The following is a 27,254-nucleotide window of genomic DNA, read 5'->3' as shown; positions in this document are numbered from 1 at the left end:
TTCCAATTTAGAATATACATTTTATTAACACATAAAAACTGAGTATCAAACTGTACAATGAATAAACACATGATTGCCTACACGATGCCAATTAAAAATGTCAGAAATTCTACATCAAATGAGAATTAAATATACCGACAAAATGAAAATAATGTTCCATTGAATTTCTAGAGCCCCGTTAAACTTTTGTGCTTTGTTAAGAAGGGTTTCTAATGTTCATAAACATAAATTATGAGTTTTAATGTTAAATGATTTTTCAATTTACTTCTTCTTTTTGCGGCCTCTACCGTCGGGTATTCCATCAGATTTTCGTTTTTGTGGACCCTAATAAAAACAAGCATAATTAAAAACAATGGAAATAATATAATTAATGACAAAATTATCAATACAAAATAATAGTAGCATTATTTCTCACATGAAAATGCTTTTAACTGTTCGTAGTTGGTTTCAATAAATTATTATTCTCAAATGATGTCAATTGCAAACCAAGTATGAAGAATATTTTTTATGTACTTGATTTATTATATTTTGTCCTAACATTTTTTGGAATAACTAATGATGAAAACTGCTTTATAACCCAGAAATGACACAAACTTGGAAAAAAAAAGTTCATAAAATAAGGTATTATGCTGAAATGAATTATGAAAAGTAAAATATGTGCAATTAATAGAACAATAAATAAATAAATTTACATAAAAACTGTAATAAAAATAGAGTAGAATCAGTACATAAGAGAAAACTGATTAATCTCCAGAACAATAAAATCTGATCCAAAAATGCTGAAATTCACAATTTTATGGAAAAGTGTCTTGTTTAATAATTGTATTAATGTCAAAATTATCTGATCAAAGGATAATTCAATGCTTTTACATTTATATGACCATATCTACACTGACCATTGCTAAGCCTATAATGATCAAATAATAAACAATTTTCTCAAAAATCTAAAGGTAAAAAAAAGTGAAACAGAATCTCTAAGTTATTTACTGTTTTAACATATTCTATAAGTTAAACAGAAGGCCAATTCAGTTATGTCCCCAATGTAGTAAACAAAGAGTTTAATATAACATTCTTGATAATTGTAATATATTACTATATAATCAGAGTACCGGGTGAATTGCTAATGTCTTTATGTCCAATAAAACATCTAAAATTAAGATTGAATTTTTAAAAATTATTTTTTTAGCCTTAGCAAATTAAACAAATTTGAATTTATTTGCTTGCCACTCAAATAGAAATGGTTCATAAATAATTTTGTAAAGCTAACACTTTCTGATGTATTCACGATCAATGATTATACAATGATAAATAAAATTCTGCTTTATTTGAATATTTTAAACTTTATTATTTGTAAGAAATCCACACACACAGAAAAAAAAAAATCACTGGTAAAAAAAAAATTACTTTCACTATCAATATTATACAAAAAAATAAAATAAAAATAAAACCTACTTTTGGAATTCCTGGCTTTGGACCTCTTTTCTTTCGCTCGGCCTTTTCTTTTTCTTCAAGTTCTTGATTTTCTCTTTCAATGAGTGTTATCAAGGTGTTACAACGTCTTTGAAGTTCCTAGGTTTAGAAAAATTCAAAAACAGAATTTTATAGTTAAAATTTGAGATAAATTAGACAAAAATTATTATCTTAAACAGAGAATATATATATATATATATATATATATATGAAGAACTGTTGATCAGATATTAAAAAATGTTGCTATTACTTACAGCAGATTATATTACTACTGATAATATTAATAACAGATAATAGCAAAAAGTAATTAAATAAAAAAAATGGCAAATTCCAATAATTAAATCCTTACTCTCTAATAATTCTATAATTAAAAGAAATAGTCATTTAAGAGATTTCCCAAAATACTCGATGTATCTTTATGTTAAATCCTACTATTTTTACAAAAATAGCTAAGTACTGATTCATCTGTGTTTTTTTTAATCTGAAATGTTTGAAAAAGAAATCTTGTTTTCAAGCCACAAATTTTCCAAGATGGATCATAGTATTATTCTAATATTACTATAACAAATGATACATTCATATTTCTAACATAATCAGAATTTTTGATACAGAAAGTTGAAATTAATTTAAGATATTTAAAATGAATTCCAGTTGATAAAAATTATTCAAAGATTCTGTCAAAAAAAAAAAAAAAAAAAATACATGAGCGAAAAATTCTTAAAGAATTAGCTTTTACTCTCAAAAACTTAAGAATCTTTAAAAAAATTTTTGAATTCAAAATGATTTTTTTTTTAAATTTTAAATTATGTGTTGTTTAAAAGGGAAAGTTTTTGGAAGAAATATCTTTTTATGTTATTTGAAGATTTTTTTACATCATTTTTAATTTAAATTATTAAAAAAAACCCCCAATTTTCACCAGTACTTACAGCAGCAGTTCTTGATTTGATGAACCAATCGAAGCGAAATTGTGGTGCTTTACGAATTTCAGATCGTAGTTCATCGTATGCATTTTCTCTATCAAATCCTAATTTGTGCAGCATGCATACCAAGAAACGATCTTCTTCCTCTGTATAATTTTTTCCTTTATTTGTGCCATAGGCAATTCTGAGTTGATGGAATGGAGCTCTGTAGCGAGCCATCTGAGGGGAAAAAAGTATCAGTACTTTTAGAAAATGAAGATAAAAATTTACACAACAAATTTTAAGTAATGCATATAAATAGTGTAAATTAAATAATATATTTGTCAGATTTTAATTACCTTTGCATCCAAAGCTTTTTTAATACTGGCTCTTCGTTGAATACGAGCTTCTCCTCTTTCAATTTGAGCCATAATTCTTTCAATATCTTGCAATTCATGACACCTCTCCCAGAAGACTTGAGAATACTCCATAACCTAGCAGGGAGTGGCAGAGGGAGGACAATTAACAAAAGATAAAAATGACAATATCAACAGATTATTAAATTTTTATTATATTAATAAAAAACAGTAAATTGCCAAGTTAAAAAATTTATATATTGTTATACATATAAATAGGATAAAAATGAAATGCACAAGGAAATAATAGGTAATAAAGTAATTTCATATATTAAGTACCTTTTTCACATTACTAACAAATTGATCATATAAAAATTATGAAACTAAGTGTATATAATAAAATTTCTTTCTTTATAAATATTGTTAGGAGTAAATTTTATACTGTCACCACAGAGCATCTAAATACGTACGATCTTATACATGTATGATTTTGTAAAATGAATTTACTGCATGTAATTTATTTTTCGACTGATTTGCTAATTATAAGAAACTTTTCAAAATTAAAATAATCATTTACATATTGCTTAATTTAAACAAAAAACTATCGGAATTAAAAGAGGAATTTTCAGCTCTTACCTCCTCTGGAGTTTTTCCCTCCACCTCCTTGGCAATATTTTCTGTATCATCTCGGCCATATTTCTCATTGGCTTTAATGAACTGATTGAAATCTCTCCTAGACCAGTTGGTGAAACCCTATGTAATATATATATAAAAAAAATGAGTAACAAATATCATGTCAAAAATAAACCCCTCTAAACAAATATTTTTGAAACCATAGATAATAATATAAAATAATTATTAATTATTTGCAGATTTGAAAAAAGATTTTATCAAAATCCTAAGTAATCAATTATTTTAGTTTTTACTTTTCAGGTTAGAAAAATTAGTTTTTAAAATTAATGAACAGAAATCTTTTGTGTTTAATCATAGCTCTGATTTCGATTTGAGCATGAAGAATGAAAGAAGTCAATTTCAAAATTTGGATACTGAAAATACTGGATCAATAATTATTGTTAATATATAATAGTATTATTATATATACATTATTATTAATGGTTTTTAAATATAGTAAATATTAATTATTTCAAATCTTTTTACATCGCTTCAGTAAACTGCACTATTTCTTTCTAAACTAGAAACTATTAAATAGTTACTGTTTTCTTTTTGATTACAACATTTAAGATTTACATAAATTTAATGCAGCATTAAATTTTTTTTAAAATATAGAATATTGGTAATTACAAATAATCAACAGAACATTTGTTTACTGCTATTAATTTATCTTTTAAAGCTATTCAGTGAAATAGTTTCAAAATGAAATTTTTGAATAAGTAAATGCTGCTTTTAAAAGATGAAATTGTAAAATCAAACTGGGAATATGTATAAACTAAGTTCCCAATTTAAAAATGAATTGTGACACTGAAAACGCACTAAAACCAACCATAAAACTTAAAATGTATCCATAAACAATTAAGAAAATAGATGGAAAGTCATCACCAAACTTCAACAAGTTAAAATTTTTTGAAGTTCCTACAAGTATTAAATAGAATTTAATGCTGATAAAATAGGAACAAACAAGTATTTTGTTATACTTGAAATTAATACTGAATTGTTTTAATTTATTCTGAATTGTAATAATGTATTCTTGATATACATTAATGTAAATTGTTAAATTAATGAAAAATTTACGTAAGAAAAATATAAGCTTTTTCAGTGAAAAAAGTGAGACTTAAAAGCTTTATATGTCTTAAAATATCATTTTAAAATTGGTAAAATTTTTCCAGATTCTTGAAACATTTATATATATAAGAGAAAATTACACTAAAATAAAACCTGCCTTGGAATATTTGATTTCATATTGTAAGTTATTGAAATAACTGTTTAACATTATATGGAAATGTTCCATATTCTTTTGCATCATTTTATGGTATATCGATTTAAATGCACATATTTATACAAATTTACCAAAGCAAGGTACAGACGTACATAAGTCTTATAGGACTAATTTCAAAAATGGAAAACTAAAAGTATTTGCCAAATATTTTCCAACTTTTTAATACCTCATTCAAGAGCCTTTCTTTTTCAGTTATCTCTTCTTCAGTAAGAGGTTCTGCTTCATCAATTTTTTCTTGCTCTTCCTTTTGAAAAACTGCTGCATCTGGCCCTAAATCTGGATTCTTAGGAACCTGAAATGTTACAAAGTTGTTTTAGTAAGGGAAAATTATGAAAAATATTAGAATAAGAAAATGAGAATGTAGGCAAATTTAGGTTGAGGACAATATATTTTGTGAATGAATGTTGAACATAAAAGTAAAATAAGGTAAAAATTTATGTTAAAACACGATATTTAATGCTTAAAAAATAACATTAAAATTTTTTCAAAATGCCTAATTAAAAGCATTTTCTTAAATACTTGCACACTGGCAACATATAAAACACTAATAAAAAAATGGTGAAGGTATATTTGAATTGTATTTTAAAAATAGGGATAAAATAAATTTAAAAATTATTTCTGCTTCATAAGATTCTTTTATTTATCTTACGTACATACAAGCAAATCAGATCAATCACCTTACCACAATTATAGAATAGTTGTGATTTACCAACCTTGTAGCCGATAGTTTTCCGGAAGTAAAAGATTTCCTTGTCAAGCAGTTCAAACAGCCGTGGAGGGAAAAACTGAAAGTCTTGAATAGTAGGTTGTTTAGGAGGTCTTGGCGCCTAAAATATTAAACCATTAAAGTTAAAAACAGCAGCATATTTTCATGCATAATTAATGCAAAAAATAACAATTTTAATTACTGAATATGTTAATAAAATAAGCAAAAATTTTCAAATTTTATGCTACTATTTTTGATTATTTTATTTATTTTTAAATTAGTATTTTGGAAAAGTTATAGAAAAAAAATAATTCCAAATGCATTTTTTACCTTTGGAGCCTTTGGCTCACTGACCCTAAGAGCTTCTCTAAAATAGGCATCAACGGCATAATTGGCTTTACGTTCTCGCTTTGGTGGTTCAATCCAGTGTCCGATTCCAGCAGTCTAAAAATATTAATAAGGTTAAATACCCTAAAAATCGTTTTACAAATAAACTATTAACAAATAATCTAAAAATATATATTATATTTTAGTTATTGAAATAATAAAATGAAATAAAATACATACTTTTTGTCTCTCACGATAATCTTCACCTTCAAAGCGATACACGCTTTCAACTGGTGCATCAAGAGTAAAGTTACGTAAAGTACTTTCTCCCATTGCATCCAGCTTACTTTGTAATTCTGCAGTCTGAAAAAAGGAAATTAACATAAATCACATAACAATATAATTCTTTAAAAATTAATAAAAAACAAATACACAAAGGAAATAAGATGGAATGACGATTTTATGTTTATAGCTTTATCTGATTTATGATTTTTATGATGATTTTGCCAAAAACAGAAAAATGGTTTTGTTGAGCATTTTATACAAGACAATTATGATTAACCCATGATATTAAATATTATTCTTTAAAATATTACTATAAACAAATTATTGTCAACTAAAAATTTCAAAATATATTCCATTCAGCAGCACAAGAACAGTTTGATAATTAAAAGGTACCTTGATTAAAATTTAAAAAAAAATCTTCTTCCTTCATATAAAATAGCCAAATAAATATTCTAGAGAGAAATATTAATTTTACCTTCTTTTCACCCTTTTCTAAAATTGCATCAATGTCTTCATCAGTAATTTCACTCTCCTTGGACGCAAAGATGTGGTCAGCTCCATGTCGAATCATACCCAGCATTTCTTCCTTACCCAATTTATTTGCTTGAGCATCAACTAATCGACCTGTAAAGTATTTGAATAAGCAAATAAATAACAGCAGTAAAAGATTGCTGTTGCTCTTAAATGAATCATTTTTCTTCCCTGAATCAGATCAGGAGATGTATCAGATAAGAATACAGAATAAGGGGAAAGATTACTTCAAGCAGATCTGAATGTTTGAAAGTACATATAATCGCTATGTTACATATCACTACCAGATCAAACCAGTAGAAGTGGTATCCTTAAAACTTTTTTTATATACTCTCCAATAAAGATCATATTTCCCTCACATCTCATAAAAATGGGAATCTCAAGTAAGGCTTAGGATGCTTTGCATGGCAAACAACAGTTATAAAATATATATCTTTACTGTGAATATAGCATTTTAACTGAATCTATTTAGTGAATATTTATTTTGTGTGCCTTTTTTCCAGATTAATTGAAATCAAAATTTGATGTATTTTGTGTGCCTTTTTTCCAGATTAATTGAAATCAAAATTTGATGTAAAATTACAGTTGCAATTACAAGATCACAACCAAAATTTCACTGATTCAATCCATTTCATTTAGATGTATATAAAGGTACAGACTAACAGCCCTTTGAAAGACTTGGTTCAAAATTTGATAAGAATTGATATTTTAGATGGTGAACTTGTGTACCAAATTTTTATTACTCTTGCAATCTACATTTTATATTTATATATCCACTCATTCTCACAAAAAAAAACTCTTTCAAAATGGATTTTTTTTCCTTTTTCTCCAAAATTTACAAATTTGATCTAAGTCTATATATTAAATTTCATTCATGTAGCTAAAAATTTTTTGAGTTATCCGAAAACATTTGAATAAACACTTTGAAAAAGGAAGTACGTAACACAGAGTTTTATCAAAACCTCAAATTCAAATTTTTGACAATTACAATAATTTTTCTACACATTGTAAACGAGAAAGTAAAAATACTGCTCATATAAATAACTGACAATATTCCATCATTATATATTGAATGTCTGTTATAAATATGCTAAATAAAAAGCAAATTTTATTTCCAAAATAATACATACCTTGCTGAATAACAACATTATCTAATCTTAATTTAACTTCTGCTCTTTCTACAATTCTCTCCTCAACAGTGTTCTCAGTAATAAAACGAAAAACTTTGACCGTTTTTGTTTGACCAATACGATGGGCACGATCCTATATGAAAAATGCATAAATGAATATGAATGTTTCCAAATTACTCTTATACAGCAAATAAAACACTACACATTTTTTTCTCTTTAATACTTACCATAGCTTGTAAATCTACTTGTGGATTCCAGTCAGAGTCAAAAAGAATAACTATGTCAGCAGTGGCTAAATTGATTCCCAGGCCACCAGCACGAGTACTTAACATAAAGACAAATTTCTCACTGCCAGGTTTGTTGAATTCATTGATTTGACGCTAAATTGAAGGAAAAAGCACTTCAATTATAGTCATATTTATAATAGATGACATAACGGAGAATAAATATCACATGGGCTTCCATACAAATTGTTTAACTCTTAATGTTAACTCACAAATTAAATAAATAATAGAGGTGAAATTTTTTTAAATATAAAAGTACATGTTGAAGGGCAGGGAGATTCTAACTGATAACTACATGTGAAATTCAGTTTGTATTGTTTAATATTTAATAACACATGGTTTACTGTTAATTTTTCAAATATTCAATAAGTTATTTTTGCCTTATCATTTGCAAATACAGTAGACTCCCGATTATCCGTGGGCGGGTTATCCGTGGAGCGGATTATCCGCACCTGCAGCACTGTTTTTTTTTTTTTTAGCTTCCAAGCAAAGAGAGATTGCTTCCAAAGCAAGAAGCAAACACATATGACAGATTTCTTCAAAAAAGTGTAGTTTTACAGTTATACTTTTGTAATTACATAATACATTATAGTATTAAAACAGTACATACATATCAATTTTTCTGTGTATCCTTGACGCCTCTCGTAAATACAAAGCACTTTTCTGTTTTCATTAACAAAATGCATTTTAGGTTAGTTTTGAGAGATATACTAAAATATTAAGTGTTAGTTAAACATTTCCTGCTGTTTATTTTACGTTTTATTGTACATAAAACGATTTTTCAAAGTTGGAATGACTGTTTTTTATTTTGTTTTACCCGTTTTTAGTTTTTTTCGGATTATCCGCGATTTTTGTTATCCGCAGCGGCCGCACCACCCAATTCCGCAGATAATCGGGAGTGTACCGTATATGATATAGCACAATTCATGGTTAACGACCATTTTACCAACAACAACTACAAAAAAAAAAAAAGAAGAAGAAAAAAAAAAAAAAGACATAAATAAGTTCAATTATTAATGATGATTCTACTAATCCAATAAAATACCTCTCGATCCTCGTGAGGTGTTTGTCCATCTAAGCGACAATAAGGAAATCCTCGCCATAAGACATAATCTTCCAGAATGTCAAGCATTCTTGTCATCTGTGAGAATATTAAAACACGAGAGCCTTGATCCCTTAATTTTGGAAGCAATTTGTCCAAAATGCAAATTTTTCCACAGTTGTATACCAAATGTTCATCGGTTGTATATGGTGGACCTAACAAACAAAAAGAGTGTATAACTATGCAAGCAACTAATTATTGATGATATATATACATTCGAAAAGAAAAATACAAAAATATTTCACATTTTCTTAAAATTATTACCTGGTTCAGCTCCATCAAATAGATAAGGATGGTTACAGCACTTTCGAAGCTGCATCAAAATATTCAACAACCTCATTTTGTCTACTTTGCCAGCACCATTCACAACATCAATGTCCTTCATCAGAACTTTAGTATACCTATTGAGCAATTTAAGCATATTACTCAAACAGCTGGGATATTGTTTGAAAAAAAGCAAGCTTGTTTATTATAAAATACATACCATTCTCTCTGCATTTTGCTCAAACCCACATACACTTTGATTTCTTTTTTTGGTGGAAGTTTCTTCTCTACCTCAGATTTTAGACGTCGCAGCAAGAAAGGCCTTAAAACCTATTAAAAATGAAAAGTTATATATTTGGCATTTGCAGTGTAAAAAATAATTTATAATAAACTTTTATTAATATGCACATAATTTTTAGGGCTATTTTTATTTCCTGGATGGGTAACTTTCAATCCAGAAAATAATACCCTGTAGCAACAGTGACAATTTCCATTTTTAAAAAAAATTTATAGCAATGTCAACAGTTGCTATAAATAAACTGAACTCCAATCAGATATTTTCATTTTTAACTGCCTAATTACACTAGAAAGTAAAATTTGTTATGAGAAAGATGTAGTGTTGTTTTTTCTCAAGCAAGAGATTCATGATGGTGAAACAGAAGCTCTAATATGCAATATAGCACTTTATCTATAGTGTACAGTAACTTGAAATTGCAATATTGCTTGTTCTTAAATTGATATAATACATTAATAAGTGTTTCTTTTTATTTCATTAATATGAATTTAAAAAAATATAAATAATATTACTCAAAATCAGCCAGCGAATAATTTAGAATCACATAAAAATGTTATAAAGGATTTAAAAAAGTAACTTACTGCATGTAATCGTTCCACAAGTGATGTATCACCCAAACAATTATTTGTGTTGAACCAAGCATCGAAATCCTAATAAATAAAACCAATTAGTAATTAAACAGAATACACAAGCACACGCACATATATATTTAAAAACTTTTAGTGTTGGTGAGAGAATAATAAACCTTCATTCTTTCCTGATGATTCCATAATTCATTATCAGCTCAGCAATCAGAAAGATAAGAAGTGTTTGACCAATACAACAGATATGACACAGGTATGAATAAAAAAAGTTGAACTTCCAAAAGTCAAGAATTGTGTCAAAGCTACATAATTTCGGAGAATAAAAATGTGAATTTTGCAGCGTTTCCCCCCCCCCTTTAGAAAGTTGAATCAGAATATTAAAATTGAAACAAATCCTAATTTCCTCTTTGCTTTTTTCCTCTATTACTTACTGACAATCAAAGCATGAAAATTCATTTTACTTTTCTATGTTGAGTAGATTTCAGTATAAAGCATTGTTATTTTACCGTACTTTTATTTCAGAATAAGGTGATGAAAATTTTTTAAAGTGCATTCATTTTTAAAAAAATATTGTTCTTTTCTGTTATACAATAAAATGTTTAAATATAAAGATAAAAAAAAAAATCGGGGAAACGCATAACAAAATAAATAGAGTAATTTAGTCTTCAAAAATGGTATGAAGTTTAAAATTACTTTGTCGAATAAATTATTAAAACAGTTTACACAAAATATTTTTAGCAACCACTAATTCTAGCAAATCAACTGGCCTAAAATAAAATACTGAAGTAGAAATATTTTTGCATAGTAGAATTCCCAAGTTGTATAATTGGTAAGACTGACAAAAAGCATCTTAATAAGGGCAAGCAAATTTTAACACGAGACAAAGAGTAGGAAATCAGTACATTAGATGTTTAGAAAAATATAAGAGGTATTAATATTAAAAAATATATTGTATTAAATACAAGTACTCCATCCCCTTTTCTATAAAATTTGTTAAACAACTGAACCATTTTCTCATAAAATTTCTTTACAGCAAAATTATATGCTTCTTATTAATTGTGTTTGAATTAAAATATATTCCTTATCCGAGTCTATCATCTCTAAAATTTAATTTCAACTGAGCTGAACATGTGTCGAACTTCGAAATATGAGTTGCTTTTTATTGGATGGATCTGTAAAGTTATATTCCTATCTCAGTTTGCAATGAAAATCCTAAAGCTCATTGTCAACTCCCAAATCTAACTGCCAGGTAAAATTGAAAATATTTTCAATTATACAGTGACTTAATAAATTTTCAATATAGAAATTATCAGCTATCTCATATGCTTTGCATTTAAGAAGACAAAAGTTTAAAAATAGCTTTTATGTCTGTATAAAATTAAACATTTAAATAAAAATAAAAAATATTTCAAAATCAAATTATATACATTCATGATTGCATTTTATTTCAAAGTCTAAAGGTAATAATAAAAAATAGTAATTTACCTCAGAGGAATTAAAAACATCAGGAAGTAAAAAGTTCAGCAGGGCCCAAAGTTCATGCAAGTTATTCTGGAGAGGAGTTCCAGTAAGTAGCAACCGATTTGTGGATTTGAACTCTCGGACTATCTCAGATAACTATTAAAAAATATATATTTGTATATCAATTGGATTTTAAAAGCAACTTCATAATTTGAAGATACCCAAATTAAGTAATAAAACAAATAACCTAAAAAAAGTTTTATAATGTTAACAAACCTTAGATTTTTCATTCTTTATACGATGGGCCTCATCAATCACAATGTAACGCCAGTTGAATTTTTTAAGAGTAGCTTTTTCTCTGATAATCATTTCATATGATGTTATACATACATCCCAATCACCAGGCATCAATGTATCTCTTATGAAAGCAGTCTATAAAAATAGAGAATAAATGTTAAAAATAATATTTTTAATTTGTTAATAGCAATGAGATTATTTTCAGTTTCTTCAGTTCAACTTCAAAGTTACAATTCCAATTTATAATTACATCTCTTGAAGACTTTCAGAAGAAAATTAATTGAATTGCAAGTTAAAAAAAATTAGAAGAAATTATTTTTCACAAATTAAATACGATAAAATAATCGCAAAATTCAAAATCTGAAATTTATTGAATGCAACAGTTTAAAGAAATCAAATCTTCTATTAGACTTCAAAACATCTGTAAATAATTTTTTACACCACAGTAGTTAAGATTTCAAATGATATTAATATGTTTTAATATCATTTGAAAGAGTGCTTCATAAGGAAAAAAGAATACAATTATTCACCTCATATCTTTTAACTTAACATTTTGGTCACACATTTTTTTTCTCCTCATAAAATTGAAGGTAAAATTTTAAAGAGATTTATTAATTTTTAAAAATGCTTCAATACACATCTCTAATAATTATCAGCATTTAAATTTTGAAACATTTCCAACATTTAAAGAATTTTATTATATTTAATTCTAAAAATTACACTACTGAGTTTTGCATAAAATAAGTTCAACTTCAAAATTAATGATTAATGTTAATGACACAATTATTTTATGATTTAAAATAATTAATGTTTGAAAGTGGCTTATTCTGTTCATATGAACTTCAAATAAGTTCTTCATCATTTATTAATTCTCATTTATTCCTTTAAGTATTATCTTAATAAATATATCTAATTGTATAGAAGTATATTAGTAAATGGTTCATTTTTTAACTAATTTCCATTTTGGTACAATTCAAAATTAAATACAACAACCAACTAAATATCTATTAAATAAATATATTTGTAATTATATATATTTATTAAAGACAAAGAAATTAAAAGTTTGCAAACATAACTCTTATGCATTTCATTTCGTTTTGTCTTCTGAGTATTTATACAACATATATTAAAAAAATGACAAATCAAATGGAAAATAAAATAAAGAAATTTTATTATTTTTAAGCTCATAATACATTTCTTAACATTATACATAACCTTTAGTTATATGCTTAAGCTGCATTAGGAAATGTTTCAGCGATACAGAATACATACTTCATTTTACAAATGATTTTGATGTTATAGTAAACGTGAAGGATTTTCATTATAATTGATCTTTATACTAAAAACACTCTTAAAAATAATTTCCATATAATCTTAGAGGGGGGGGGACACCCTTTCACATTAAAAAGAAGCATTTCCAAATGGAACTTACTCTTGTAGCTTGATCTCCTATAAGGCAAACAGCACGTATGGAAGGGCACCATCGTTCAAATTCATTCCGCCAATTTGCTAGAGTTGATTTTGGTACAATCACCATATGTGGTCCAGATGAATTTCTATAATGCTTCATGTATCCAAGAAGAGATATTGTTTGTAAGGTTTTACCCAAACCCTGAAAAGAAATTACTTAAATTAGACATGACACAGGCTTGGAACAAAAATAGCCAAACTTCATTAAATAATGAAACATGCTAAACATATTTTACTTCTTGGTATTCAAGTTTGATTAATTGAACAATAAAAACAAATTTATGTAAAAAATAATTGATATTAACTGTAGAATTATTATGCAAAAGAAAATTAGTAGATAAAAAATTAATTACTTAAAAAGTCTTATTAAAATAGTAATTAAAAAAAAGCTAAGGTAAAATTGAACACTTAAAACTTATTCTTGCAACAGCTGCTATCAACAGCATTAGATAAAAATCCTCCACCTTTCTCTAAAATAGTTAACTGCTTTTTGCTCTTTTTTTACAATTTGCTATCTGAATTGAATATGTTTAATACTCATTTTTCCTGATCTTTTATCCATTAGATTTGAAATTATGTTGAATGTAGTTTCAACTTGAGGAGCATGAAAACAACTAATACCACCTTACTGCGATGAGAATAAGTTATAGAGAATAATTTAATTCAGGAAACATCCATGGAAACCTGAATCATCAACATAGGTGACAATCTAAAATCAATGTAATAAAGGCGAATTCCCAGTGCATAAGCCTTTTTTATCCTCAGTGTTTGTCAAAACATTTGCCATAAAAAAAATTGCAGCTCTTAACTAAAATTGTTTTCCTCTAGCAGTTTGATCAATCAAGTAATTTCAGTAAAAAAAAAATTCTTTTTTTATTTGCAAAAGTTTTTTTTCCCCTTAACTTTACAAAGAATTTCTTTTTTTTAATGATAAATTTAATAATAGATTGTGCTCCTGTGTCGATTAACGTTTTATTCAAACATATATGATAGCCGTCATTCATTACATCACTATTTAAAAGGTTTTTTTTAACTTGTACTGTTTAATAATAATTCCTGTTTCATAAAACAAGATAAAAAAAATCAACAAATAACTGTTTCTTTTCTTCAAAGAGTTTATGAACAAGTTGTTGTTTATGCACACATATTTCTTGGATAGTGATAAAATGCAAATATAAAAATGAATATTCCGAAATTTTTCTCCTATAAAAGATCATCATTATCACACACACACAAAAAAAAAAACTCATAAAATTTTGTTATTTTCGAAAAAATTTAGAAGGCCTTTAAAAACGTTTTTGGAAGTTACCATTATAACAATTAAAGATGCCAGACAATCTATTATAATTCTATTTTCAGAAGGAGAAAAATAATGCCATATTAGAAGCAATCATATTATTATTCCTTATAGCTTCATCTAAATTTATTAAAAAAAATTTTTTAAGTGCCTTGCCTTTTATTTTGTAGGATATACTATTTCTACTTAATAACAAATGATTTAAAGATTTTATCTTCCATTAAGGTCTAGCTCACTTTCGCCAAAATTGGAAACCAATGAAATTTGCAAATTATTTTCTGTAAAAACACCAAAAATTAGGTATTCAAGATTTGAAATTCAATTACAGGCAGGGATATTAACTGAAACAGGTACAAGGTTTATTCTAGTTGCTTTTTAAAAAGTTGACCCCTTCCACAAATTAAAAAAAAAAAATTTCCTTAGCCAGTCACACTTGAATTTTTGTTTTTCAACAAAATATTTTAATTTAATTTCAATATTGTATCCAATATTTTTCAAAATATTGGATACAATAATTATCATTCTGATGTAAGGAAAAAAAAAAAAAAAAAAGGAATTGAAATAATTAATAAAATCAGAGGAATGTTAAAAAGATTTGAAAAATAAAACGACAATCTTCATAGATAATTAATCTTTTTCTCTTGCACTGAAAATTGTAAGCATCTGTTTTCTTTCATTCCAGATACTTTCTGATTGATGAAATGAATAATGAGAAAGGAAAGAATGCAATCTTCAAGCATTCCTCCTTCCAATGTTAAAATTAAACTCCAAAGCATGATATTTAATCAATTTAGTGTTTCAAAAGAATGAGCAATAAAATGGGCATGTTTCTGGCACTCCTCATTAGATTTGGCTTCTGTCCCGTTCAATGCATTTTTTTCATCTTACTCCTATTTTAATGAAATAAACATATCTTGAATGAATGTACAAAAGTATGTAGGATTTCCATATCTGACAATGAAATGTACACTAAGCGCACAGTTTTTGTTAACATGCAACTTGTGTCCTTTGCATGTGCACCTACCATAACATAAGATCAAAATTTTAATGTAAATTTAGCAAATCATTATTCAACCTTAAAACCTCAATCTACATTTTCACAGATAAGTGCCATGTTTGTTAAATAACAGTTCTTTTTGTTTGTTTGTTCTAGCTAATTTAACTACTATTAAATTAGCAAAACACAACAAATAAATCAGATCAGAAACTAATAAGAAACAAAAAAACAAAGAGAATCACCTGACCACAAAAAATATAATTCAATCTTATAAACTAAAATATCTTTTATTTCAAATCCAAACAAATATATTTCACAGAATAAGTAAGTAGGAACATCTTTCATAGAAGAAATCATAAAAGATAGTTTCTAAGATATGTACAGTGTATTTCAAGAATATACTGGAATGACTGAGAAAAAAAGTTCAAGAATTAAACATCTAAATTAAAATAATCAGTATATATAACTAAAAACCGTTTTTATTTCAATACAAAGTTTTTAAAGCCCAGCAATACAATGTATTGATATTTTAATAAAGAAATGTGTGAACATGAGGTGACAGTTTCCAGAACTTTTATTCTAATAACACAGGATTTTTTTTAATAAAAAATTTCATATGTTTAATTGAGGATAAGAGATTTTAAAATTATAGTAACTGCATGTTATTGTTGTTATATAAAGAATAAATTTAAATACTCTTGTTTTCATGAAACACCATAAATCATACTTATTTTAAATTTACGTTTGGATCATTAAATAAAATTGGTTTTAGTTTGTTAAATGCATTCTGAATTATCTAATAAAGTAACTATTGGAATTTTGAAATTTCATTACATTAGAAACTTATCAGATATAGAAGTACAGAAGCCATTTAATTCAACAAAGGAAAAGCAAAAATTACCAGTTATTACAAATAAAGCAAAAATTACTAAGTGAGTTGTCTCAAACAAACAATCTGCTGAAGAGACTCCAAAACCAATATGCAAAACTTTTATATATAATTCAAATTTATTCAAATTTGTAAAATATTTAAATTCCATCATAATTTTCAGACACAGAGAAGCAGACTGAATAAGTTCAAATTATTTAGTTAAATCTCCATCAGATTTCTGATAAAAATAAGAGATTCTGTATTCTAATCAGTAAAATCCCAAAGGAGAAATTGCTAAAATTGCAACCACCAACTATTATTAAACTAATTACAAGGTAAATTTCATAGTGAAAGAATTAAAAAATATAGTAGTAAAGAATAATTATTCCTATCTTATGATTCCACTCATTTTATTTAAGTACCAATTTCAGAAATACATCCATAAGTGAATATCTCTTCTTAATATTATGTTGAATTTATAAGCAAACATTAAAAATAGAGGCAATGCCTCTATTTTTAATTACTTAATTTAATTATTTCACTTACCATTTCATCAGCTAAGATACCATTGATACCATGTTCATATAAAGATATCATCCAATTTAAACCACGTACTTGATAATCACGAAGTTCACCACCCACAATATCTGCAAGAAAGAAAATTATTATTTGCACGTTTAAATATTACATTATGTGCACATTTTAATTAAACACATTTGCAAGTGATGAATTTAGAAATAATTATATATTTAAACAGTTGACATAAATTTTAATGCTCAAACTAAAATCTTCATTGAAAACTTCTTTGATATTTATTTTTTAGAAGCCTGGTATAAACCGAATTGACCCACATAAAAAATATCTTTATATCTCTTATTATTAAAAAAAAATAATTAAATGTGATAGAACTTTCTTTAATGGATTCTTAACACTTCAGCCTTTGAGCACAAAATTCAAAGTACCTATAACATAACAAAGACTACAATGAAATCAGCTGTTAACTAACAGATGTAAATGTCATATGTGAAAGAACACAAATATATTTTACATAAACACATGGAGGGGGGGGATTTATACTTTTATATAAATTTTTTTTATAAAAAACAATTATACCAGAAAAATCTATCAAAAACTGACTTTCTATATTAATATTTTTTAAAATTTGATTAAATCCTAAGATGTGAAAACTTGGATTTTATAAAAAAATAATTAAAAAATATATATAATATTCTTATAAATAAATAAGACTGCACTTATGGCAAATTTTTTTTCCTAAGATAAAAGAATTGATAATTAATAAAAAAAAAAACTAACAAAACTTACATTAAAGCCATCTTTCAGTAAAATTGATGCAAATTCATCAATTTAGATTTTTACAAATATTAATGTCTCACTTTTAATAGCATGCAAGAGAAAACTAATTTAATTGCTTTTTAAATCTATAATAAAAAGGTCTTACATGAAGGAGATGCTTCAAAACGAGTTACTGTTTTAGGAGATTTTTTTGCAGCGGACAATAATAATTCTTCATCTTCTTCTTGTTCAGTCATTCGGTGACGATGACTTCATAAAAAAAATAACAAAATTTGTTACATTTTTCTTCATAATTATTTCAAAATACAAAAATAAACACTCATGTAAAGAAAATGTACTTACTCCCCAACAGCTGAAAGCTTTGCTTTTTCGTCATTCTTTTTCAATTTTGGACGTCCAGGTTTTAATTTTACAGGAGACCCATCTTTTGCAGCATTTGAGCCAGTTGTCATGAAATGGGAGAAAATTTCTGTTTGTTGTAAAAGAAACTCAAATCGCTTGCCACGATCAGATTCCTGAAAACATTTACAAAATTATACCATTACTAATTAAAAGAACAAGCGAGTATCTTCTTAATAAAAGGGTATTAAAGGATATTATCTAAAGTCAAAATAAAATTTATTAGGATCATTTATATATTCTTTTTTTAAAATTAATATTAAATAAAATAATTTTGTTCAATGCTTTTCTTTAAAGTTTCCTAAAATTAAAAACAATTCTCCAAAAAATTTCTTTAAGCTTTTTAAAGTTTAATGTTAAAAAATATATTCTAAAACTTTTTAAAAAAATTGGTTCCATAGTGCCAAATTTATTTAATATAAAGCATTCTATTTGCTATTTAGTTAGATTATTGTCTCAATTTGAAATGGCATATTCTTTGAAAACAGATGTCATTATTTTAAATTATGGTGAGATGATGAGGCTGACACCTTTCTTCGAATTTCCACACCTCATCTTATGGTATTCTATTCTACAAAGGATGATATATTTTTATGACATTCTTCTATGATATAATCTTTTAAAAAAATGAAACATATAAAATTATTATCAAAAACATTTCATGCAAAAGTATTACATTAGAAAATGATTATTTTTTTAAAGCCTATTCCCCTTCCCTTTTTTTTTGTAATACAAACATTTGGCCTAGTTATAATTCCACAAATGTTACAAAATAAAACATTACCAAACAAAATTCTTACCACTTTGGTGTCAAATTCTGAGTCATCTTTCTGAATGCAGTCCAAAAGACCCTGTAAAAATAATTGTGAAAGCTTATCAGTTAAAATATAGGACCAAAAAAAAAAAAAAAATCATTTAAAAATAGGAAAAGAAAATTTTCTAGATAAATAAAGTTCTTGATGTAAAGAATAATTATAATGAAAAAAAAAGTATCATGAGTTACAATGTCTAGCTAATATATTCAATATCATTTTTCTCCTACATGTTGTCTGATTGCAATAATCTTTATAAACTCAAAGTGTAAAGACAACCAAATACATATTTATTTCTTAAGTGAAAACAATTTATTACAATCAATAAATAGAATAAATTCCTTGCAATAATTTTGAGCATTAGATACTTGCAAAAAGGATTTTTAAGTCATTACTAATGTAATGCATAGCATTTCGCATTTTAAAAAAATTAATCAAATATTTAAAAATATTAGATACTAAGCAAACAGAACATTACTAGTAGCCTTATATAATTATTAATCACAAAAATGACAATGTTTTAACATAAAAAAATATCATAAAAATAAATAAAAATATCAAAAACTTATAAGAAATAAGAAAACAAAATCACAATTCATCATACCCAATTATTAACCCTTACACACACAAATACTTATATAAGGTGTCTGCACTTATTGAGACAATAGATTTTTTCTTAACTATTACAAGACATTATTCCATTCAGAAAAATGCTTAAATGGGAAGAATTACATTTAATGCTGCTTAAGACAATTACATTTAATGCTGCTTAAGACAATTAACTAAGTTTTTCAAAAATTATGTATTTTAAATTTTTATATGCCCCTTAGTCATATTAGACTTCCTTAGTAAATACTGTTGTTACTCTAAAGTATATGAAAAAAAATCCATAACTTTATGATTAAATTTGGCCAAATTAATGCTTTCAAATCTTAATAGAGGTAGAATATATATTTAAAAAAACAATTTGTAGCTTTAATATAATGGTGCATTTAATATAATGGTAATTTTAATTTGCAAATGATCCCTTAACATCTTGAGATTTGAATTAATCTATAATATTCATCAAAATTAACCATTTGAAATTAAAATTAAAAAATAATAAATTTCCCGCAGCTTTGAATTTATCTGTAATATTAATCAAAAACAAAGATTTTGCAATGTTTAATAAATCAAGCAGCTTTAATCACAGAAGAATGTTTTTTTTTTTGTCTTTTTTTTAAATTTTAAATGTTACAGTATTAAAAATATTTTACTAACTATGATTGACAGGACTAAGAAATAATAATAAAAAAATATTTTATAATTTTTAGAAGTATATTTATTTAATCAAATGTAAAATATAATAGATCCTGTCATCTAAATGATTTTGCCAACTGGAACTATATATATATATATATATATATATATATATCAATCAGATTAGAAATTGACTATTGGGTCACATAGTAACATGCACATAACAAATACAATAACTTTATAGGATAACAAATAAGCATTCCATTATGTCAAAATTTACTTGATTTAAATTTTTATGTTGCAATATATTTTCATGATATTTTAAATTTTGTTTAATCATTAACTACATATACAGAAAAAGCATAATACATTTGATTCTTCTTCAGTCTGTTCCATTCCCAAAGAATCATCCTCTGGTGTTGGATTTTCCTCACCACCTTCTTCTCCTTCATCTTCGGACTCTTCAGGACCCTAAAAAGGACAAATAAAATATTATAGAATAAATATTGAACTTTTGATTATAAGCAATTCAAATGTCTTAAGTGCTCAGTGCTAAACATTAATAAAGCAATTTAATTTGTCCATTATTAAAAAATATGCTACTCTAATATCAAAATAACCTAAATATAGAATTTAGAATATTAAAGAGATGAACAAAAACAAAAGATTTAACTATTAAGAATTATAAATTTATTACAAAAATATTTTATTTTAATTTGTATATATAAACTAAAGTAAGCCAAGATAAGAGAATTTTTTTTTATTTACTAATATATAATCAAGTTATGGGTTTAAAGGATAACTTGAATGGGTGAATTTATAGTCACCAAAGTTGATTTTTTCCCCCCTACAAATTCTTATTAAATGAGTTAATCTAGACAATGATTATTGCAGATGTAAGAGCATCCAGATTCAAATCTTTTAAGAATTCTTACTTTTGATGTCATCTTTTGACAATAATAAGTGATCCCTTTATGCCTCCCACCCTCTTCATTCTGTCTTTTTACGGTGAAGATCATCATGTAACTGAAATCCGAGTTGGTTTATTTTATTTAACTTTTTTTGTTTGGACTAAGAAACGTGATTGATTTATGTATGGAATTGAGATTAATTCTAATTGAATGTATGTATATCCAAAGCATGGATTTGATTGAAAGAAGAATGGATAACATCAACTGGTCTCGCAGAAAATTTGGTGTGATTGCCTATCACTGAAAAGATTTGCGAGAAAGAATAACTTTTTTGAAAAAAGTACACTGAATATGCACAAGATATAAAATTAAATTAATTATATGGGCCAAATGAAAGTATCTGAAATGACATTAGTTAATTGGAAAAGTTTTTGCCCTAAGAGTGTGCAGATATACAGTGGCTCAAAAAATTACACCTTACTTTTACTTGATAAATCCAACTTTCAATGTAAATAACTTATTACCGGGAAGTGCAAACATGTTTTTATTTTTACACATAACAAATGGTTTAATTTAGATTAAAAATACAGAAAAATCAACGAAAAACTTCTAAATTGAAAAGTTTCAGAAGCATTTTAAATAAACATACGTAGAATTTTGCCTCAAAAAATTGAGAATACGCCAATCAAATTTTTTGTAATATCACGCATAAAAATAAAGTGTCACTATTAAGTTGCATGTCTTTTGGCTCTTAAAATGGCCTCTAAATGTTATTGTACAGATTCGACCAATTAAGATATTTTACCCCATTCTTCTTGCAACACTTGTTTTAAATGTTTTTTTCCCCTAATTTTGTGTTTTTGGACCACTGCTTCGAGTGTGGTCTACAGATATTCAATGGTACTGATGCCGGGGTACTGTGTGTAACTGCTGTTTACAATGAAAAAGACACCATATTTTGACGTTACATGCATTCTGTTTGGGGTCGTTGTCCTTCTGGAAAATGAAATTTCCATCTAAACCCAAATTTTTAGCACTTTCCTTTAGATTGCTGCGAAGTACATAAAAAAAAAACATATCGTTTATAATACCATCTATAAAAATTAAATTTCCTACCCTGGATGAAGCCATGCAACCTAAAATCATGACGGAGTCACCACCATGTTTAACTGTAGGACATAAATTTTTTGGATCCAAAGCAGTATTATGCTTTCTTCATACAGTACGATGGCTGTCACAGCCAAAAATGGTGAGTTTTCTTTTATTACTAAATAGAGCTTTCTTCCAAAGGTTACTGGTCTTCGAATGATGAGTTTTTGCAAACTTCAAATGCTTTTTCTGAATTTGCAAGGTGTTGAACGGTTACTCTCTAACAATGCGACTTATATCCAGCTTGTCTAATGGCATTTCGCGCAGTTTCAGCACCTACACTTCTGCCAATGATTTGAAAAGTTTCTGCAACAAGTTAGATGAACCATATAGTCACAGCAATCTAAAGGAAAGTGTTCAAAATTTGGGTTTAGATGGGAATTCCATTTTCCAGCAGGAAACAACTTAAGAATGCACGCAACGTTAAAATATGGTGTCTTTTTCATTGTAAACAGCAGTTACACACAGCACCCCGACATCAATGCCATTGAATATTTGTGGCCCATACTCGAAGAAGTGGTTCAACAACACAAATTAGAAACAAACCCATTTAAAACAAGTGTTGCAAGAAGAATGGGGTAAAATATCTTAATTGGTCGAATCTGTACAATAACGTTTAGAGGCCATTTTAAGAGCCAAAAGACATGCAACTTAATAGTGACACTTTATTTTTAATTATATAAGGTAACAGCATTTGCGATCTGTTTAAAGTTAGTTAAGTAATTAAAATTGTTTACACAGTTTTAAAATTAAGTAAAAATTTGGTCTTTGAATATGTAGACAATTTGAAAATGAATCTCTCGTTTAAATATACGAACAGAAACAATCTATTAGATTTAAATATATTATATCATGTCCACAAATCCACTTTGATTATAATATGGAACATTAACATAAAGTATCGCCAAGTGACGTTGGAAAATATGTTTTACTATACAGAATACACAGAAATTGCTGGAAAAATTAAGCCCTGTTCAAGTACCTCAACCAAAAAAGAAAAAATAAAATTTTTTATTATGCATAGATATTTTTTTAAGCAACTGCAAAAATTTTATAGGAACGCTAAAAAAATTTTTTAATAATTCTTTTTAAATCTTATTTTTATTTCTTTATTTGCATAAGGTTTTTTATTGTAAAATAAAGAATGTCTTTTGAGTTTGAAAAAAAATGCAAACTTTCATTAATAAAAAATTGTCAATCGATTAGTTTGAATTAACGATCAAAATCTATGATCTTTTTCAGTATTTCTTAATATTAAAAAAATTAATCAGTAATCATTTCTGAAAATGTCAATATTGATGTAGAAGTACAGAATGAGTAAAAATTTTGCATTTAATTTTTATATATACATACATACAATATCAAATAAGATTCATCATCAGTTAGAATTACAAGATTTAATAAAATTACCACAAAATCAGCAACAGAACAATGTTGCATTTAATTTTTTTCATCAAATATTTTTCAGAGAAAAGAATAGTCATGGTTAGACTATAAATAATTATTTTATCGCTTCTTACTTCCAAAATTTTATACATTCTTTAATACTTTGCATTTCAAAAATTTAATAAAAGTCTGCTTTTTAACCTATATGCAAAAATAAATAATATGCTCATATTTTAACCTTTAAAAAATTACAGTAAAACATGACTATATAATTTATAAAGGAATGAAAATGATTTAACAACTGCTAGTTTTAATAAATATCAGAAAAAAGAACAGATAGAGCCTGCCTTCTCTATGAAGGGGCCCGGATGCAAGAAGCCATTTGGGGCCCTAATTTTTTGTGAAGTAAAAAAAAAATACAAACACGAACACATATTATTAATGCAGGTTTATTTAATGCGTGATTTTGTTTTAGCTAATACATCAATTACTTCAGAAAAATTACAATTTTTTGCAATTTCTTTTTCAATGCTTAATATAGCAAGTATAAATAATATGCTCATATTTTAATCTTTAAAAAATTACAGTAAAACATGACTATGTAATTTATAAAGGAATGAAAATGGTTTAACAACTGCTAGTTTTAATAAATATTAGAAAAAAATTCATGAAGTTATAAAGAGGTTAGCTCTGCAGTGAAAAGCAAAATGGAAATTTTTTTTTAAGAAAACGCAAAGCACCACATTTAAAAAAAATATATATATTTTGAAATCAGCACAAGACTATATGTTGTATTGCCTCAAAATTTAACAACACTCATCAAGTGAAGAATCCTAATCAAATATCTGCTTTACAGTTTAATTTAAGGCAAAGAAAGCATTATTTTTATTATGATGTTAACAGTGATAAGCACTTTTCATGATGCTATGCACCCTGTTATGTGTAAATTGTGTATCACAATGTTGTTCGATTGTCAACAAAATGTTATAACACAAATATTAGCAGTAATAGTAATATATTATTGATAACTATCAATGATAATGCTTATTATTTGTAAAAAAGAAAAAAAATGATATTAATGATTATAGTATTGACAGTTCAAAATATTTAGTATTTCTGTCAACACACGTAAAAAAAAATTTACTTTGAACAGAATATTATAGATCTACTGTTTCATTAAATGTCCGAGAAGTTCTCCCGAAAATTTATTAATGGTGTAAACATTGTGGTGGCAAAAAATTTTAAAAAGTATAATTCAGAAAAAATACAATTTTAAATATATTTTTTGTAATAAAGTAACTCTATAAAGCAATGAGCTTTTCAAATAGATACTTTAAATTACATAAATTAAAATAATTATAATCATATAATTGTCAAATATATTATTCTGTTCTCCGCATCGCTGATCTTGAATTACAAGAATAATCAATTAAATTTGAGATTATAGTAGAATTTTAAACAAATCTAAAAATATTTATATTATAACTACGAACATTGGTACATAAATATTCATATTTTTAACTGCGTGTAAGACCACAGGTACTTGCATTTGATTCTGTGTCATTAACGGTGTTTTCGGCTTCTACGGTTTCTTCCACATCTTCAACTTCTGGATCGACTTCAGACATTTTAAAATTGAAAAATAAAAAATATCACAAAAGACAAATTTTAAAGAAACAGGCAACAACAGGAGGACATTAAGACTTAACCCTTATTATAACACAACTTAAAAGCACATCAACCTCACTCCATTATGTTACAGCACAGCCGCCAAACACAAGAACCTACCGTGAAAATTACAGTGAATGATCAACAGCCACCTCTGTGGAAGTTTATTCAAGACAGACTATTGTCTAAGTGATTGATAGCTTGACATTTGTAAGAGTGCTGGTCTAAGTCGAAATTTAGATCATAATTCCAAACTTTTTTTTTTAATGTTCCAAAAATTCCTTTTTTAATTATATAATTTCTGATGTTCTTCAATGTTTCTGACTTAGATAGGAATTCTTTAATTTTAAATGAACCAAGATGACTTTTAAAGAAACCGATACCTCCTAGTTTTCTGTTTATATCATTCAAGCCTTGTTGGGTCGACAATTCAAAAAACGACTTACTAATATCCAGCAAACTATGCATAAAATTTAAAGTTGTTGCAATACATAGCAACTTATAAACAAACTTTATAAATGTAATGCGATAAAAGTTTTGAATAAAAAAACAGTTGGTAGTCATTCCACATTTTCTGTTCGAATTAAATGATTAACGTTCTTTGTATTCATTTAATTTCAAATTTATCATTTTAATTATCTGAAAACGAAAACTCTTCTTTCTAATTCTTGCCAACTATTAAAACAATAGCTGGCAACTCTTGAGGTGCAAGATCGCATCATTTTATAAAGATTATGAAACCAACAATACGTAATAAACTTGAAAATAAATTTTTTTAACAACACTTTTTCGAAACAACAAAGGAAATCGAGCCGTCTCTCTTTAGAAATTCCATATCGTTTTCCACTTTATTTTGCCACGGGCTTTCCAAAATGAACCTCCATTTTGCCACTTTATCATGAATCCAATCAATTACCTTTAAATTATAGATAGAAGTTCTCAGCTTCCCATTTTTCCATAAAGAATATAATCTAGGCAAAGATTTAGGCCACTTCTGAAATCTTTTCTTTTTCACCTTCGGCTGAAGAAACTTATTGCCCTTTAAATTATTTTAAAGATTTTTGCACAAATATCAATATTTACAGTGCGTCCATTATTCTTTACATCCCTTTCCAACAAATAATTTATCTTCACAGGGTAAAAATTTTCAAAATGAAACTATTCAAAAACTTTTTCAAGACTATAAATTATCTTTTTGGAACAACAAGATTACAATTGCAACATATGCAGAAAAAAACAAAGAAGCATCTACTCTATCAGTAACCAACACATTTAAGAATCAACAAGTTGCTAGTATAATCTCACCTTATGACAGTATTTTTTTAAGTGAAGGAGTAGTTCATGAAAAATCAATTTATTCTTCTAACAATCTCCCATTTTTGCACTGTTGCAGAAAATTGCTTATACTTACGGATAGTTTATCAGCTTAAAAAAGTTCTTGAAAGTGCAAATAAATCGTCTAGAATAATCTCCTTAATGCATAATAATAATAATAATAATAATTAAGTCTCTTGAATTAGGATGGCTATCAGGTAATATTGGTAGTTTAGATAATGAAAAGACTGAGAGCTTAATTAGAAGAGACAGAGCCTGCCTTCTCTATGAAGGGGCCCGGATGCTAGAAGCCATTTGGGGCCCTAATTTTTTGTGAAATAAAAAAAAAATACAAACACGAACACATATTATTAATGCATATTTATTCAATGCGTGATTTTGTTTTATCTAATACATCAATTACTTCAGAAAAATTACAATTTTTTGCAATTTCTTTTTCGATGCTTAATATAGCAAGTGCA

General features: G+C 26.4%; 1 protein-coding gene across 1 annotated transcript; it reads right to left on the bottom strand.

Annotated features, from left to right (window-relative positions):
• On the bottom strand, positions 1–25,572 carry LOC129963592 (chromatin-remodeling complex ATPase chain Iswi-like). Its single transcript, XM_056078062.1, has 25 exons — positions 25,338–25,572; positions 20,714–20,815; positions 19,094–19,144; positions 18,237–18,409; positions 18,040–18,143; positions 17,127–17,227; positions 13,378–13,557; positions 11,925–12,080; positions 11,673–11,804; positions 10,185–10,253; positions 9,529–9,638; positions 9,309–9,445; positions 8,988–9,199; positions 7,886–8,038; positions 7,659–7,791; positions 6,473–6,621; positions 5,953–6,075; positions 5,716–5,829; positions 5,393–5,506; positions 4,846–4,971; positions 3,362–3,478; positions 2,729–2,863; positions 2,397–2,609; positions 1,453–1,569; positions 1–324 (listed from the first exon to the last, which is right to left on the bottom strand). The coding sequence occupies exons 1-25, from the start codon at positions 25,416–25,418 to the stop codon at positions 262–264; spliced, it is 3,165 nt and encodes a 1,054-aa protein (XP_055934037.1). The 5' UTR covers positions 25,419–25,572; the 3' UTR covers positions 1–261.
• Positions 25,573–27,254: the final 1,682 nt, after the last annotated feature.

Source organism: Argiope bruennichi, chromosome 3 (genome assembly GCF_947563725.1).
Source record: "Argiope bruennichi chromosome 3, qqArgBrue1.1, whole genome shotgun sequence".
Lineage (NCBI taxonomy): Eukaryota > Metazoa > Arthropoda > Arachnida > Araneae > Araneidae > Argiope > Argiope bruennichi.
This window is presented reverse-complemented; position numbering and strand designations above follow the sequence as displayed.

Coding starts and splice junctions, on each gene's coding strand:
- LOC129963592 (XM_056078062.1), bottom strand. CDS start 25,418: ATGTCTGAAGTCGATCCAGAAGTTGAAGATGTGGAAGAAACCGTAGAA. Junction 6,622..7,658: donor TAATGTTGTTATTCAGCAAG/GTATGTATTATT, acceptor AATACTTTACAG/GTCGATTAGTTGATGCTCAA. Junction 6,076..6,472: donor TAGAAAAGGGTGAAAAGAAG/GTAAAATTAATA, acceptor TCCTTTTTTCAG/ACTGCAGAATTACAAAGTAA.